The sequence below is a fragment of the Crocuta crocuta genome, unplaced genomic scaffold (assembly GCF_008692635.1).
Source record: "Crocuta crocuta isolate KB4526 unplaced genomic scaffold, BGI_CrCroc_1.0 scaffold647, whole genome shotgun sequence".
NCBI lineage: Eukaryota > Metazoa > Chordata > Mammalia > Carnivora > Hyaenidae > Crocuta > Crocuta crocuta.
The window spans coordinates 745157-759103 of NW_027531286.1; the positions used below are offsets into that span (position 1 = coordinate 745157).

Sequence of the window (13947 nt, forward strand, 5' to 3'; positions counted from 1 at the left end):
AGGGACCAGCAGCTGGTGTTTTTTAACAAGGGAAGTTTGGGACACCCCCGCTGCACCCACTCATTTTACAGCCGAGGAAATGGGCTCACACAGGAGAAGGGACAGACTTACCATCAGTAGTCCGTCAGGTCTCGCGTATTCGAAAAACGCCTGTATTACCAGCTCCGGAACCTACACCAGGTTATCCCAATTGCTTTGTAGGTAATCTGGAAATAATCCTCCCCCATTCCTTGGCACCACCTGGCACAGAACAGGTGTGATCGGAATGTGGGAGCATTAATGATAAATAACATTATTATAATTTATCTTTCCCTTTGTTTGATCTCTCCAAGTGATTACGTGGCCAAAGTCTAGCACTAAACCTGATTGCCTGGCATTCTGGCTTCTTGTGGGGAAACGAAAACCAAAGCAGTGGACGCACCTGGTGCCGTTATTCTGATGTAAAAGAACTAATTCCCCCAAAATATACTGTATTATAAGAGCTACTCAGGCAGACATACATTATCAGTTGAAACATACACAATTTTAAATTAAATGTGTATTTCTGCACAGCCCCTCGCCTCACTTCTGGTGGGCATCATAATTTTAGGGAAGATTCTAGAACATTAACCATTTCGCTCATAGTTCTGTCTGATCATCCTGTAGGGTGCGTGAAGATCCAGGTTTGACCCGCAAAGGGTGGCCACGCATTTGCTGAGGCCTCTGTTTGGTGGCCTGACTCCGTGGGGATGAATTTAAGGCCCACTACTGACTTAGTGTCCCTGGGCAAGTTGCTTCACCTCTCCGAGCTTCTGTTATTTCATCTGAAAAATGGGGCTAAGCTCCAGAGTAGAGTGAGAATGAAATGCAAGCACAGGGATGCCTGGGGGGCTCAGTCAGTTAAACATCTGACTTTGGCTCAGGTCATGGTCTCACCACTCGTGGGTTCAAGCCCCACGTCGGGCTCTGTGCTGACAGTTCAGAGCCTGGAGCCTGCTTCAGATTCTGTGTCTCCCTCTCTCTGCCCTTCCCCTGCTTGCACTCTCTCTCTCAAAAATGAATAAACATTAAAAAAAAAAGAAAAAAGAAATGCAAGCACAGAGGTAAGGCTCTTAGAGCAGAGGACACACTCCATTTCTATTGCCTTCCTGGAGAATGGGCTCCATCTGCCTTTCCAGATTCTTCTCTCACCCAAGGGCAACCCCGTGAGTTCTCAGGCTCTGGTCACCCGTAGGATCCCACCCCCGTCTCTACTGCACCAATACTTCTCGCTCTCGAGGCTGAACTCCGACACTACCTCCTCCAGGGAGCCTGCCCAGATTCTCCCTACCCCCAAACCATATGTGGCTTCCCATTCTCTTTCATGTACCCTCAGCACTTGGTATCTGTTTTAGGGTAACTTCCTTTATGTATATGAGAACCCCTCCTTTTCCAGGGGCAAAGATTCTACCCTATTCCCCGTGGTCTTACTCCTGGGCATCATCAGAGAACAGTCTTGCCCTCAGTGTGTAGATGTGGATTCATTTCATTGGCTCATTAATAAGAAGGAATATTTGGCTGGCNCTAAGCCTCAGAACCACGTTAGGAAATAGATACCATGTGATTCATAAATTTTACAATACACCATTTCCCCCATTTTAACCTCTCTGAAATGGGGTGCATCTTCCAATGAATGGGCATTGGATTCATTCCAATTTCTTAGAATTGGCAATTTCTTAGAATTGTTTAAATGTTTATTTACTTTTGAGAGAGAGAGAGAGGGAGGGAGGGAGGAAGGGCAGGGAGAGAGAGAGACACAGCACCTGAAACAGACTCCAGGCTCTGAGCTGTCAGCACATAGCCCGACAAGGGACTCAAACTCACAACATTATGCCTTGAGCTGAAGTCAGACACTCAACCGACTGGCCTGAGCCAGGCGTCAAGAGTGTTCTTGCTTAATGGCATATGAAATAATACTACATCGACACCACCTTAAGTTTGACGAAATAAGGTATTTTCCCCACTTGGTAGGCACATGAGGTTAAGCCACTTACTCAAAGTACAGAAGGGCCAGGCTCTAAACTCAGGCGGGGTGCTGGCTTTAGAACCCAGGTCTGTGGGGGGGCTCCTGGGTGGCTTAGTCGGTTAAGCTCAGGTCATGATCTCACGGTTTGTGAGTTTGAGCCCCGCGTCGGGCTCTGTGCTGACAAACAGCTCAGAGTCTGGAGCCTGTTTTGGATTTTCTGTCTCCCTCTCTCTCTGCCTCTCCCCTGCTCATGCTCTGCCTCTCTGTCTCTCAAAAATAAATAAACATTAAAAAAAATTGTTTTTAAGTATTTACTCTGTCGTGTCCTGGGAACACAGAGGTGAAAAGCCTCCGAGGGACACCCGGTGTTGGGGGGGGGATGCATACGTGTGTGACCGCTGCTACTGCATTTGTCGGGCTGCGTCCCTAACCCGAACGGAGGTGTGAGGCGGGCTTCCAGGGGAGGTGTCACTGAGCACTCTGGAAGGTGAGAGCTTCCCAGCTGACCAGGGCAGGGAGGCAACAGGGAGGGAAGGAAGGGAACATACTCCTCCTTGTCCTCCATGGATCTGGGAGACTGTAAGCGTACACACTGGGCAGGAGGGTACTGGGCAGTGATAGGCTCGACGCGAGAGCCAGTGAGTCACCCCAGCACATCCCAAAAGTCTGAGTCACCAAACTCTTCCCGGCCTCCACTTCGGGGAGAGTCGGGGTTTGAGCCCGCTGTGCCGGGAAGACGGCAGGGAAGCTTGTGCAAGAGCTCGGCCGCCTTCCAACCAGGGCCAGGGGTGGCCTGTGCATTGGACATTAGAGATGCGGTCAGGGTCAGAGTAAAGAGGCCTGGGTGCAGGTCACAGTCCAACTTTGGGACAGGCTGGGGCGGAAGATCAGGGCCCCTCTGCCTTCCCCTCTCCACACCGGCCCTGGCTTATTGCCTCTGGCTGGGACGGAGCCTGGCGGATATGACAAAACCCTTCACCCAGGGGAGGCCTAGCAACCCTGAGAGAGAGGAACGAGAGCAAGGCCAGGCCTGGGGAGAGGTCAAGGGTGAGCAAGAGTTGCAGCCAGCACTTCCCTGACCCCAGACGGGGTGGGGGGAAGGTGCTGTGCAGCAACCCAAACACAGGAAGACGCCTGGCTCTGGGTCCGACCTCAGCCACCGATACCAGCGCCAGGCCGACCAAGGAACGGGTTCCAGCTCTGCCGCTTACTGGGCATGCTCCCTGGCCAGGTGCTGCACCTGTGAGCCTCTGTTTCCTGACCTATGAAATGGGAATAGCAAAGCCCGCCTCTCAGGACTCTCATGAGGCTGAAATGCAGCGCGTGGAGGGATTAGCTCCAGAATGAGGAAAAATACTCATAAAATAATGGTTAAAGCAAAAAGGGATGACTAGCTGGGTAAGGTCCCTGTCAACCTTCAAATTCTATGATTCTGAAGATCTGCTGGCCCCGCCCAAGCACCTTCTCTTTCTCTCGGAAAAAGAAAGCTACGGCCGGTGCTCTTGCTCTTACGCATCCATGATTTCACTGGGTTCTCACAGCAACCCATTTTGAGGTTGACAAGACTGAGTGAGGGAGGAAGGGATTCGTCTAGGCTAATGAATAATTTCCAGCTGCAGTAAAATATACAGGAACATTATAGTTACCATTTAGCCATTATGTACATTTCAGTCCGTTACATATATTCACAGTATTGTTCAACTGATCTCCCGATCTTTTTCATCTTTTTTGTTCAAGTCACTTATTTATTTTGAGAGAGAGAGAGAAAGCACACAAGTAGGGGAGGGTTAGAGAGAGAGGAAGAGAGAGAATCCCAAGCAGGCTCCATGCTGACATCACAGAGCCTGATGCAGAACTCGACCCCACGAACCGTGAGATCATGACCTGAGTTGAAGTCAGATTCTTAACCAACTGAGCCACCCAGGCGCCACCCCCCCCCCCANGCTGGGGCATCTCTGCCCTTGGTGTTTCTGGTGTAAATGACTTGAGCTCTGGACTCTGCAACCCGTTTACAAAGTCCTTCACTCAGGAGCTCCTGAAGGGTTACCCCGGCCAGGCGGCCGTGAATCTTCAGTCTCTCAGAGACGATGGCTGGGGTCCTAAGCTTCTAGTGGGGAACTTACAAAGTTTGTCATATGTCACTTTGTCACACAAGACCAGGTCATTGAGCATGTCCCGAACTTTGCCTTTGGACCACTTCTTTTTGGCCTCGCCCCCAGATTTGTTCACTGGGTCTTTGTCTTTCTTGGCCGGCTTTCCGGCATTTTCTCCTTCTTCTCTTTGGGAGGCATTGTGAAGCTCTGAGATCAGCGGCCACCCTGCAGCCTCGCTAAGATGTTGCACAAAGAGTGGAGCTGTCCTGTTTCTTTTTTTGTTTTATTTATTTATTTTGAGAGAGACAGAGAGAGACAATCCCCGCAGGCTCCGCACTGTCAGCATGGAACCTGATGCGGGGCTCGAACCCACAAACTGCGAGATTATGACTGAGCTGAAACCAAGAGTTAGACGCTTAACCGACTGAGCCCCCACCCCCACCCCCGGCACCCAGGAGCTGTCNTTATGTTTTGTTCTCCTCCCTGTTTTTATATTATTTTTGCTTCCCTTCCCTACGTTCATCTGTTTAGTATCTTAAAGTCTTCACATGAGTGAAGTCATATGATATTTGTCTTTCTCTAATTTCACTCAGCATAATACCCTCTAGTTCCATCCACATAGTTGCAAATGGCAAGATTTCATCCTTTTTGACGGCCAACTAATATACTCCACTGTATATATACATATATGTGTATATATACCACATCTTCTTTATCCATTCATCCGTTGATGGACACCCGGGCTCTTTCCATACTTTGGCTGTTGTCGATAGCGCTGCTATGAACACTGGGGTGCATGTCCCCCTTCAAAACAGCACACCTGTATCCCTTGGATCAATACCTACTAGCGCAATTGCTGGGTTGTAGGGTGGTTCTATTTTCAATTTTTTGAGGAACCTCCACACTGTTTTCCAGAAGGGCTGCGCCAGTTTGCATTCCCGCCAGCGGTGCAACAGGGTTCCTCTTCCTCCGCATCCTCGCCAACATCTGTTGTTGCCCGAGTTGTTCATGTTAGCCATTCTGACGGGGGTGAGGTGGTATCTCACTGTGGTCGGAGCTGTCCTAAAGGCCCATCTCCATTTCGCTGTTGAGCCATCTGTTCTAAGTGTTGACGGAATGAATGTGGACAGCCAGGGCTGCAGGAGTTCAGGGAGGCCAAGCTTTTCAGGGGTGGGGTGGTCAGGGAAGCCTGCCTGGAAGAGGAGGAGGGGACGAGAAAGAGACCTATACCCCTTGCCCTAGGAGGTAGAGAGGCAGTGGTGACTCAGGGATGCTTGTCCCCTGTGGCCTGCCCTTTGGTTTATGATGGCCACCTCAGCAGCACCAACCTTTGCCCCCAGGTGAGTTCCCGTCAGATGGGTGGAGACTCCAGGCCACCTCAGAGCCCAGTGGCTTGCCGAGAGGCTGGAGCAGTCCTGCGCTTGCAGCCTCGGGAACCATGGGGACGGGGCCACGCAGCCAGTCCTTGCGAGGACCACGGCCCTCCTATGGCAAGCTCCAGGAGCCCTGGGGGAAGCCTTCAGGGAGCCGCCTGCGCCGGGCGCTGAGCCTCAGGCAGGGCCGTGAGAAGGCCAGTCCCTCAAACGGAGGCCTGGAAAGGCTGGACACGCCCGGTCAGGAGTGGCTGCCGGGGGGCCTGGAGGACACGGAGCAGCTGATTCAAGCTCAGCAGGGAGACCACCGGCGGTGGCTGAAGCAGTATCAACAGGTTTGGCTGAGGGCAGATGGATGGAGGGGCCCCACAGGGGAGGGGAGGGACTCCACGGAGAGCCCAGGGCAGCAAAAGCTCAGAGGTAGAAACATATGGGGCCAAGGACCAAGAAGACGACAGAGCTGTCTGGAAACGGGGCTGGAGAGAGAGGTACCCAGGCACCGTATTTCAGAGGGCCTTAAAGGCACGTGGGATTTATCCCATTGGCACTGGGGAGTCACGGAAGGTTTTAGAGCGGGCTGGTTTTATTTTATTTTATTTTTTAATATTTTTAAAATTTATTTCTAGGAGAGAGAAAGAGAGAGAGAGACAGCGTGAGCAGGGGAGGGTCAGAGAGAGAGGGAGACACAGACTCTGAAGCAGGCTCCAGGCTCTGAGCTGGCAGTCAGCACAGAGCCCGACGCGGGGCTCGAACCCACGAACCTTGAGATCATGACCTAAGCGAAAGTCGGACGCTTAACCAACTAAGCCACCCAGGCACCCCTGGTCTTAGAGCAGAGCTGTTTTCAAATGATCAGTCAGGCAGTGTGTTAGATGGCTGGATTTTGCTGGAGGCAAAGAGAGCAGCTAGGAAAACGTCCCCAGGGTTACGTCTTGTGTTCCTCTCCCCTGGAAAGGAGGCGTCCTGACCCCGTGGGTGGGAGCTTTTGGCTCCTGGCCCCTGCCTCCTTTCTTCAGGAGGAAAGGTCCCCTTGAGCAGGGCTCCTGTCTCTGGGGTCTACCACCACCTAGTGGCTGTAGGTGGAACAGCACCTGAAGCCCACCTCGCATCGGTGGGACCAGGACCCTGATCTTCCGCATCCTGTCTTCCAGCAGGTAAAGAGACGGTGGGAGAGCCTTGTCTCCAGCTTCCCTGGTGTGACCTTGAGCCGGCCAGCCTCCCCAAAGCCCCCTCTGAGCACCACCAGCTAAGGATGCTGCAAGCCGTGTCGGTTCCTGCTGCGTCTGGATGAGACAGCCGTGTCTGCTGACCTACCTCTTCATGGGCCTCCGGACCCCTCTGCGTAGACTGCTCCTGCCTCCCTCACGTGGTGCACCGAGGCCTCCGCCACCAGCTGACCTGAGGGTCCTGTGATTGTCCCTCGGCCCCGGCCCTCCACTCCAAGGCTGGCTTGCAGTAAAGACCCCAAAAAGACTGAGAAGAGGGGGGGCTCAGCCATCTGGGCAAGGGGGTACCCTGGGACAGTGACACGTATGAGGGCCTTAGAAACCTGCCTAGGAGTAGGGGTGTCGACACCCCTGGCCCCACACATGACCAGTCGTGAACTCTCAGGATAGAGCTCAGTGAAGCCAGACCCATGGCAGAAAGGCTTTGCCCATCACCTGCCCACGCCCCTCCCACCACGCCCCACCTGCCCGCAGCTAGCGGTGGGCGAGGCATGGTCTCCCTCCCTGACAATGAGCCCCCCAAGGGCAAGGACTAAGTCAGGGCAGCCCCCAGCCTTGGAGCTCTACAGCTGAGAAAGCCAGGCCTGTATATAGTCACTTGTATCCTCACAGTATCCCGATGAAGGGAGGGGGGGGAGCCTTCCCTCCCCGTGTGACAGAGGTGGGAACTGAGGCCCAGAGCAGGGAAGAAATTCTTGTCTTGGACACCCCTGCCCCCCACCCCTACCCAGTTCCCGACCTTGGGGCTGAACATAGGAATAAAGTTCGCTGCGCTGAATTCTACAATTTGCCTAGTCATCAATTCCCCTCCAGGCCTCTCCCAGCCGGGCACCAGGGCCAGGCCCCCCAGGGGTCCCCAGGACGCTGGGGCTTTCCTGCCACTTCTCTTGACCTCACTCCCCAGAGGAATTGCCACCCAGCTTCAGGGGGACTGCTCTGCCTTCTGTGCTCACCCTCATGAGGCAGGGCTCACTCTGAGGCCGGGAAAGAGCAAGGGGCTCATCCAAAGCCACACAGAAGGGAGGGTCTGACCCCAAAGAGCCCGGGCTCTTTGAGAACCACTGACACTTCTTGTGGGGTCCCTGAGGCCCTCCTGGCTCAAGCAGACCCAAGGTCAAAGGTGAGGGGGGCAGAGTCCTTGGCCACCCATTTGGACTGTGATATGACTGCAAAATAGACCTGCGTTGTGTTAGGCCTCGGATTCGGGGGCTGCTCGTTAGTCTCAAGCCTGGACTGACTATTTCATGTCAATAGTGTGCGGGACCCCAGGGACTGGAAACTCGGAGAAGGCAGGACAACTCTCCTTTTGCTCACTGTAAACAGCCCACCTTGGACAGTGTCTGCCTCGCTGTAGGTGCTCAGGAAACAGTTGTCGAATTACTGAACGTGGGGCGCCTGGGGGGCTCAGTCGGTTAAGTGTCCAACTTCAGCTCAGGTCATGATCTCGCGGTTCGTGGGTTCGAGCCCCGCGTCGGGTTCTGTGCTGACAGCTCAGAGCCTGGAGCTGCTTCAGATCCTGTGTCTCCCTCTCTCTCTGCCCCTCCCCTGCTCGTGCTCTGTCTCTCTCTGCCTCAAAAATAAAATAAAAACTATTTAAAAATTAAAAAAAAAAAACAGAATTACTGAACCTACTGCCGCCAGGACCTAGAGGGGAGAGGAGGAGTTAATCCAGGCCAAGGGAGGGAGGAAATACATGTTTCGGGTGGGGGGAGCAGCCTGGGATGCCCAGAGAGAACATGATGAATCTGGGAGGTGCCAACCATCTGAATGGCCCACGACATGACAGATGTCCCTGGCTCAGGCTCTGGACATACTTGTTGCCCATGGTCCCCCTCCCCACCTCCCGACCTCCCTAGATGTGTCTCCTTAAGGCCCCACCTGCCCTGATTTTGTGTGCCTTTGAAGACTCTGCTCTCACGGGGTGGGCGGGGCGCCCGTGACTGCCCCCCACACACTCGTGCCCCTGGGGCCTTAGTTTCCTCATCTGTCAAAGAGAAAGCATAAGCTTGCCTTGCCGGCTTTGGGGGTGGGGGAGGGGCAGGGAGGAGGCATGGGCCCCACACTGACCCGAGCCAGAGCCGCAGCAGGGGCTTCAGTTCAAACAAGATAGGAAGGAGCAGGTGTGGGGCTGCTTCCGGGGACCCAGCTCCTGAGCCAGCAAGCCAGCAGGCCTTGGAGGAAGTGGGAGGCGGTGGCTCCCCTTGGAGTCCCCTCAGAGAGGGGCGGTAGGGGTGACCTGTCTGGAGAGATGACCCTACCAGTGCAAAAGCCCCCGGCTCTCTAAAGCCTCCGCCCTCGGGCCGGCATATGCCCAAAGGTCACACAGAGACGTGACGCAGAGAGGTTTCGTGTCCCCGTGTTCCCTTTCGGCTGCCCCCAAGGGCAGAGCCTCCCAGCCTCTCCCATGCCGTGGGGTCTCAGAGCCAGGGGGGTGTGGGACCCTCCAGCCCACCTCCCTGCTCCATACCCTGCCCCTCGGTACACGTTCGCAGAACCGGAGAGTTCGCTGTTTATCAAGCCCTGATCTTTCTGCATGACTTCTGTCCTCAAGGACATCACGGTCCTGCTTGAGAGGAAGACAGACAGACAGACGGATGACCAGCTGCTCTGTTTCCACGCAGAACGGAGGAGGAGCTCGTGGCGCAGCGGTGAGTGAGGCAGGTCAGGCAGGAGGCCGCGGCTCCTGGGCTGGTGTGGCCCTCTGGGCCCAGGCAGACCTCGTCCCCAGCTCCCTGCGGCCTCCAGCCGTCAGGCCGGACGGGGCGAAGCTGTGAGCGGGTGGGAGACCACAGCCAGCAGGACAGACGGGCCCCGTGGTTGCGGGAGTGGGGACGGCGACGAGGCGAGCAGGGAACACTGCCCCCCACGCGCCTCTCAGAGCAAGGACGGCGAAGTCAGCTGGAAGGGAGCCCAGAGCCCAGCAGATCCAGGCCTGATTTTACAGATGAGGAGGCAGCAAGGCGGAACCCTCTGCCCACCCTGGGTGCTTAAGCCTTTTCCTCAGGGACTGGGCGGCCACCAAACTGAAAGTGTCCCACCAGTCAGAGGGGCCAGGGTGGGGCCCAGGCGTGAGTGTCAAACCTGGGGCCCAAGCCCCTGCCCTGAGTGACTTGGGGCAAATCATCACCATCCTCTGAAAAATGGAAATCTTTTTTGGGGGGGGGAGGGGCACAGAGAGGGAGAGAGAGAATCCCAAGCAGGGTCTGGCTGTCAGCATGGAGCCCGATGCAGGGCTCGATTCCACGAACCTGTGAGATCATATACGACCTCAGCTGAAATCGAGGGCCGGACGCTTGACCAGCCGGGCCACCAGTCTCCCCAAATGGAAGTCTTGATCTCTGTGTCTCCCTGGGCTGAAGGGCACATCAAACGCCAAGTGTGCAAAAGCTTTGCAAATTGTGGCGGGCCGCGAGCTGAGGAGGAACCGAATCGGCGCCCCTTCTCACCACCCACGTCACCGGGAGAGCCAAGCTTTGTGGCCAAATGCCTGATTGGAACGCCGGCCCCACTGGGGCAAGTCGCTAACCCCTCTTTGTGCCTTGGTTTCCTCATCTGTTCAGCAAAACCAAAACCAACCTCCCCCCCACCCCCCCGGCTCACCCAGGTCAACTCATGTAAAACACACAGAGCAATTGGTCCTCAGTTCTCAGTGGCTCCAGGACGTTCACCTTGTGTGACCTGGGGCGGGTCCCTTCTCAGAGCCTCAGCAGCCTCCTCTGAAAAATGGGGGCACTAATAATAGCATCAGACCAGCCGTTCAATGAAAACCTCAGGACGCCTGGCACTCAGACCCGGTGTGTCCTCAGCTCACCTTGGCCTGTCTGGGCCTTGGCAGAGCCGCGGGCGTTGGGATCCAGGAAAGTGGGCCCAGCCACAGACCAGACAGCTGCCCTGGGGCCTCCCACGACGTGGCCTGTCCCCTCGTGCCAGTGCGGGGATGGGTGTGGGGAGAAGGCCTCTCCTCACCCCCCACTGTGGTTGTCACTGAACCTCCCTGCCCCCCCTCACCCCCCCACGAGGCCCCGTCTCCCTTCTCTGAGCTCTAGACACAAGCAGGGAGTTTGGGCTGACAGGGTAAGTACAGCCCCTGGTGACAGCCACGTGGATGAGCCAGGACCGCAGGCTCGGGGAGCAGANGGCGTGCCAGGCAGAAGGAAGAGCAAAGTGCGAGGGCGCAGGGATGTGGCACAGCTGGGGGGTTGGGAGATCAGGAGGGCCTCACTTTCCCTGGGGAACAAGAGGGAGCGTGGGAGGCAAGGATAGGTAGACAAGGGACAGGGCTCAAGGGACACAGCCCCCGGCGCCGCGTGCCCTGGCACGGCCCCGCCTTCTGTCTCCTCTCCTCTGCCGGGTCCCACCTCTCCGGCCGGGAGTAGCTCCCAGAGGGCAGGGTGCCTGGCCCTCCCCTTCCCAGGGCAGGCTTCAGCCCTGACGGCGAGGGGTGAGCGTGCTGGTGGGAATGGGTGCTAAGGAGGCTGGCCCCAGGCTGGGCCCCGCCTCTGCCCCTGGCTCTGGACACCCTCCCAATCTTTCCACATCCACCCCCTTCTGTGCTCACCTTCACCCTGGAGCCACGTGACCCACCTCTCCACCTTTGCTCGCCCGGTTGCTGCCTTCTAGAACACACAGACACAGACACCATACGCAGTGGCTAGTCGGTGTGCTTGCATCAAAGGTCCTCAGATCAGGGCCAGTTGGAAGGCTAGAATCCAGAGCTGTTCCCTACGACCACCGCTTCACCTTCCCACGGCAGAAGGGGCCTGGGGACTTGTGCAAATCGCTCTCTAGGGGGGTTAAGTGAGCTGGAGGCTGCCCGGTGGGCTCCCTGCAGCCAGTGGGGTCCCTGGGAGAGGACCCTCCTCCCTGCCAGACTGGTAAGTTGCCCCACAGTGGAACGTTCCTGGAACGAGGGTAGCCTCTTCCAAACCAGGAGTCCTGGACCTTCAGAGTCATCAAGTAGGGGGTTTGGTCGGTTGGCCCAAGGGGCTCAGTTACTCATTTTCTCACGAGTTGTAGGACCTCCGGGAACTCCTTCACCTTTTCTGGATTTGATCCAGTTTTTTAATTTGGAAAATGAAAGGATTGGATGGTTCTTCAAGTATCGCTCTTTCTGTTCCAAATAACAAGAAACTCAACACAAACTAGCTTGAGGAAGAAAAGAACGTACTGGTATACATAACTGAAAAGTTCAGACACAGGCTAGCCTCAGGTACAGTTTGATCAGGGGCTCAAAGTCCTCCGTAGGACCTGCCTTATCTCCCTCTCCCTGTCTCTCTCTCAGATTCATTCTGTCTTCATGGTCTCCTCATGGAGCTTCAGCAGCTCCCAGCCCTTATATCTGGAAGTCCACAGGGAAAGAATGGTTCTCCCTGTCGGCAGGCTCATCTCGGAAGCAGTGTCTGTGACAGGTAATACAAGGCTCTAACTGGTCAGGTCTGAGTTGGTTTCCCTGGAATCACATGGGACAGGATGGATTCTCAACCAAAATGTAAAACTTTTACAGGAAACAGTTGATTGCCCAAGGTCACACAGCACGCCCCACATCACAGAGCCTCCTCAACATGTCCCAAACTGTCTTCCCGTCATCTGGTCCAGCCTGCCGCCTCCAAGCTTTCGAAGCTTTCCATAGGCAGGACCAGAAAGCTCAATGGTCAGCTCATAAGTCAAGGTCCTCTGGAGAAGCAGGAGCAGTCTGTGAACCGATTATAAAAATCGGTTCATTATAGAGGCTACCTCTGCGGTTGGCAAATGAGACTCACCAGAGCCAATCGTGTCCGTTCCAGCCCAAGTCTGGACCTGAGCCCAAAGGCTGGAGGAAATTGATGTCGCAGCTCAAAGACTGTTGGGCAGAGACAGTGAATTCTGCCTCACTCCACCTTTTTGTTCTTTTCATGCCTTCAACTGATTGGGCAGGGCCCACCCACGTTGGAGAGAGCAATCTGCTTTACTCAGTCTACCAGCTCAAATGTTAACCTCATCCAGAAACAGCCTCACGGACGGATGCTGGTCCTCCCATGGCCAAGTCAAATTACACATGAAATTAACCATTACAGTCAGTGGCTCATCCCCCTCTCTCCATATCCCACTTCCACCAGCTAATCTTTTTTTAATGTTTATTTATTTATTTATTTTGAGAGAGAGAGAGACAGAGAGAGAGAAAGGGCAGAGGGAGAGAGCATTCTAAGCAGGCTCTGTGCTGTCAGCACAGAGCCCAACACGGGGCTCGATCCCACGAACCTTGAGATCATGACCTGAGCCCAAATCAAGAGTCAGACACTTAACCAACTGAGCCACCCAGGCGCCCCTTCCACCAGCAAACCTTGTTGGCTGCACCTTCAAAATTCATCCAAACTCTGAGCGCTTACTTGCCCTCTCTTTCAGTACCACAGCCCTGGGCTAAGCCACCATCTCCTTGTGGTTTCCTATCTGGTGGGCCACTTCCAGCTTAGCCTACTTTCCACATGCATCCAAGGTTATGCCTCTAAAGCTAAAGTCAGAGCCAGGCATTCCTCTCCTCAAAACTCAGAAAAGGCTTCTCTGCTCATGAACACCAAATTCCATGACTTACACCACCCAAAACTACCTGGCTACCTTTCTAATTGCATCAAGAGGACTTTCCCCCTCTCTCCCTCAGCTCCAATCACACTGACCTTCTTGCTGTTCCTCAAACATTTTGACATACCCTCCCACCCCAGGACCTTTGCACTTACTGTCTGTACCACCTGCAATGCTTTCCTGTAATACGTGTCTCACTTCCTTGCAATCTCTGCTTATTAATTGCCTCATCTCAGCGGACTTCCCTGATTTTTCTATCTAAAACAGCTCTCCTCACCAAATCCTTCCCCTTGGCACCTTACCCACTTATTCTGGCCAACATATTTTTTCATTTGTATTCTCTCTGCCACCAGAATGCCAACTTTAGGAGTCAAGAACTTGACATATTTTGTGTCCTGCTGTATCCCCGATACCTTATGCATAGCAGGTGCTCAATTAATAGTTGTTGATGGTCTTAGTGACGATTTTTTGGATTTGACACCCAAAAGCAAAGGAAACAAAAGCAAAAAGAAACAAATGGGGCCGTATCAACTAAAAAGTCTCTGCGCACCAAAGGAAACCATTAATAAAATGAAAATGGAATGGGAGAAAATATATGCAAATCATATCTCCGATAAGGGGTTAATATCCAAAACGCACAAAGACCTCATGCAACTCAACACCAAAAACTCAATCAGATCCAAAAATGGACAGAGGACCCGAATTGGCATTTTCCT

The 13947-nt window shown here is 54.3% G+C and overlaps 1 protein-coding gene and 1 pseudogene across 1 annotated transcript; one reads left to right on the forward strand and one right to left on the reverse strand.

Moving 5' to 3' along the window:
• LOC144237736 (small ribosomal subunit protein eS25-like) overlaps window positions 1–4275 on the reverse strand; it is an 11106-nt pseudogene extending 6831 nt beyond the window's left edge.
• A 1240-nt stretch (window positions 4276–5515) lies between these two features.
• On the forward strand, window positions 5516–6700 carry CUNH11orf86 (chromosome unknown C11orf86 homolog). The gene is made up of 2 exons (XM_077771447.1): window positions 5516–5785; window positions 6602–6700. Exons 1-2 carry the CDS (start codon window positions 5516–5518, stop codon window positions 6698–6700), a joined length of 369 nt encoding a protein of 122 aa, XP_077627573.1.
• Window positions 6701–13947: the final 7247 nt, after the last annotated feature.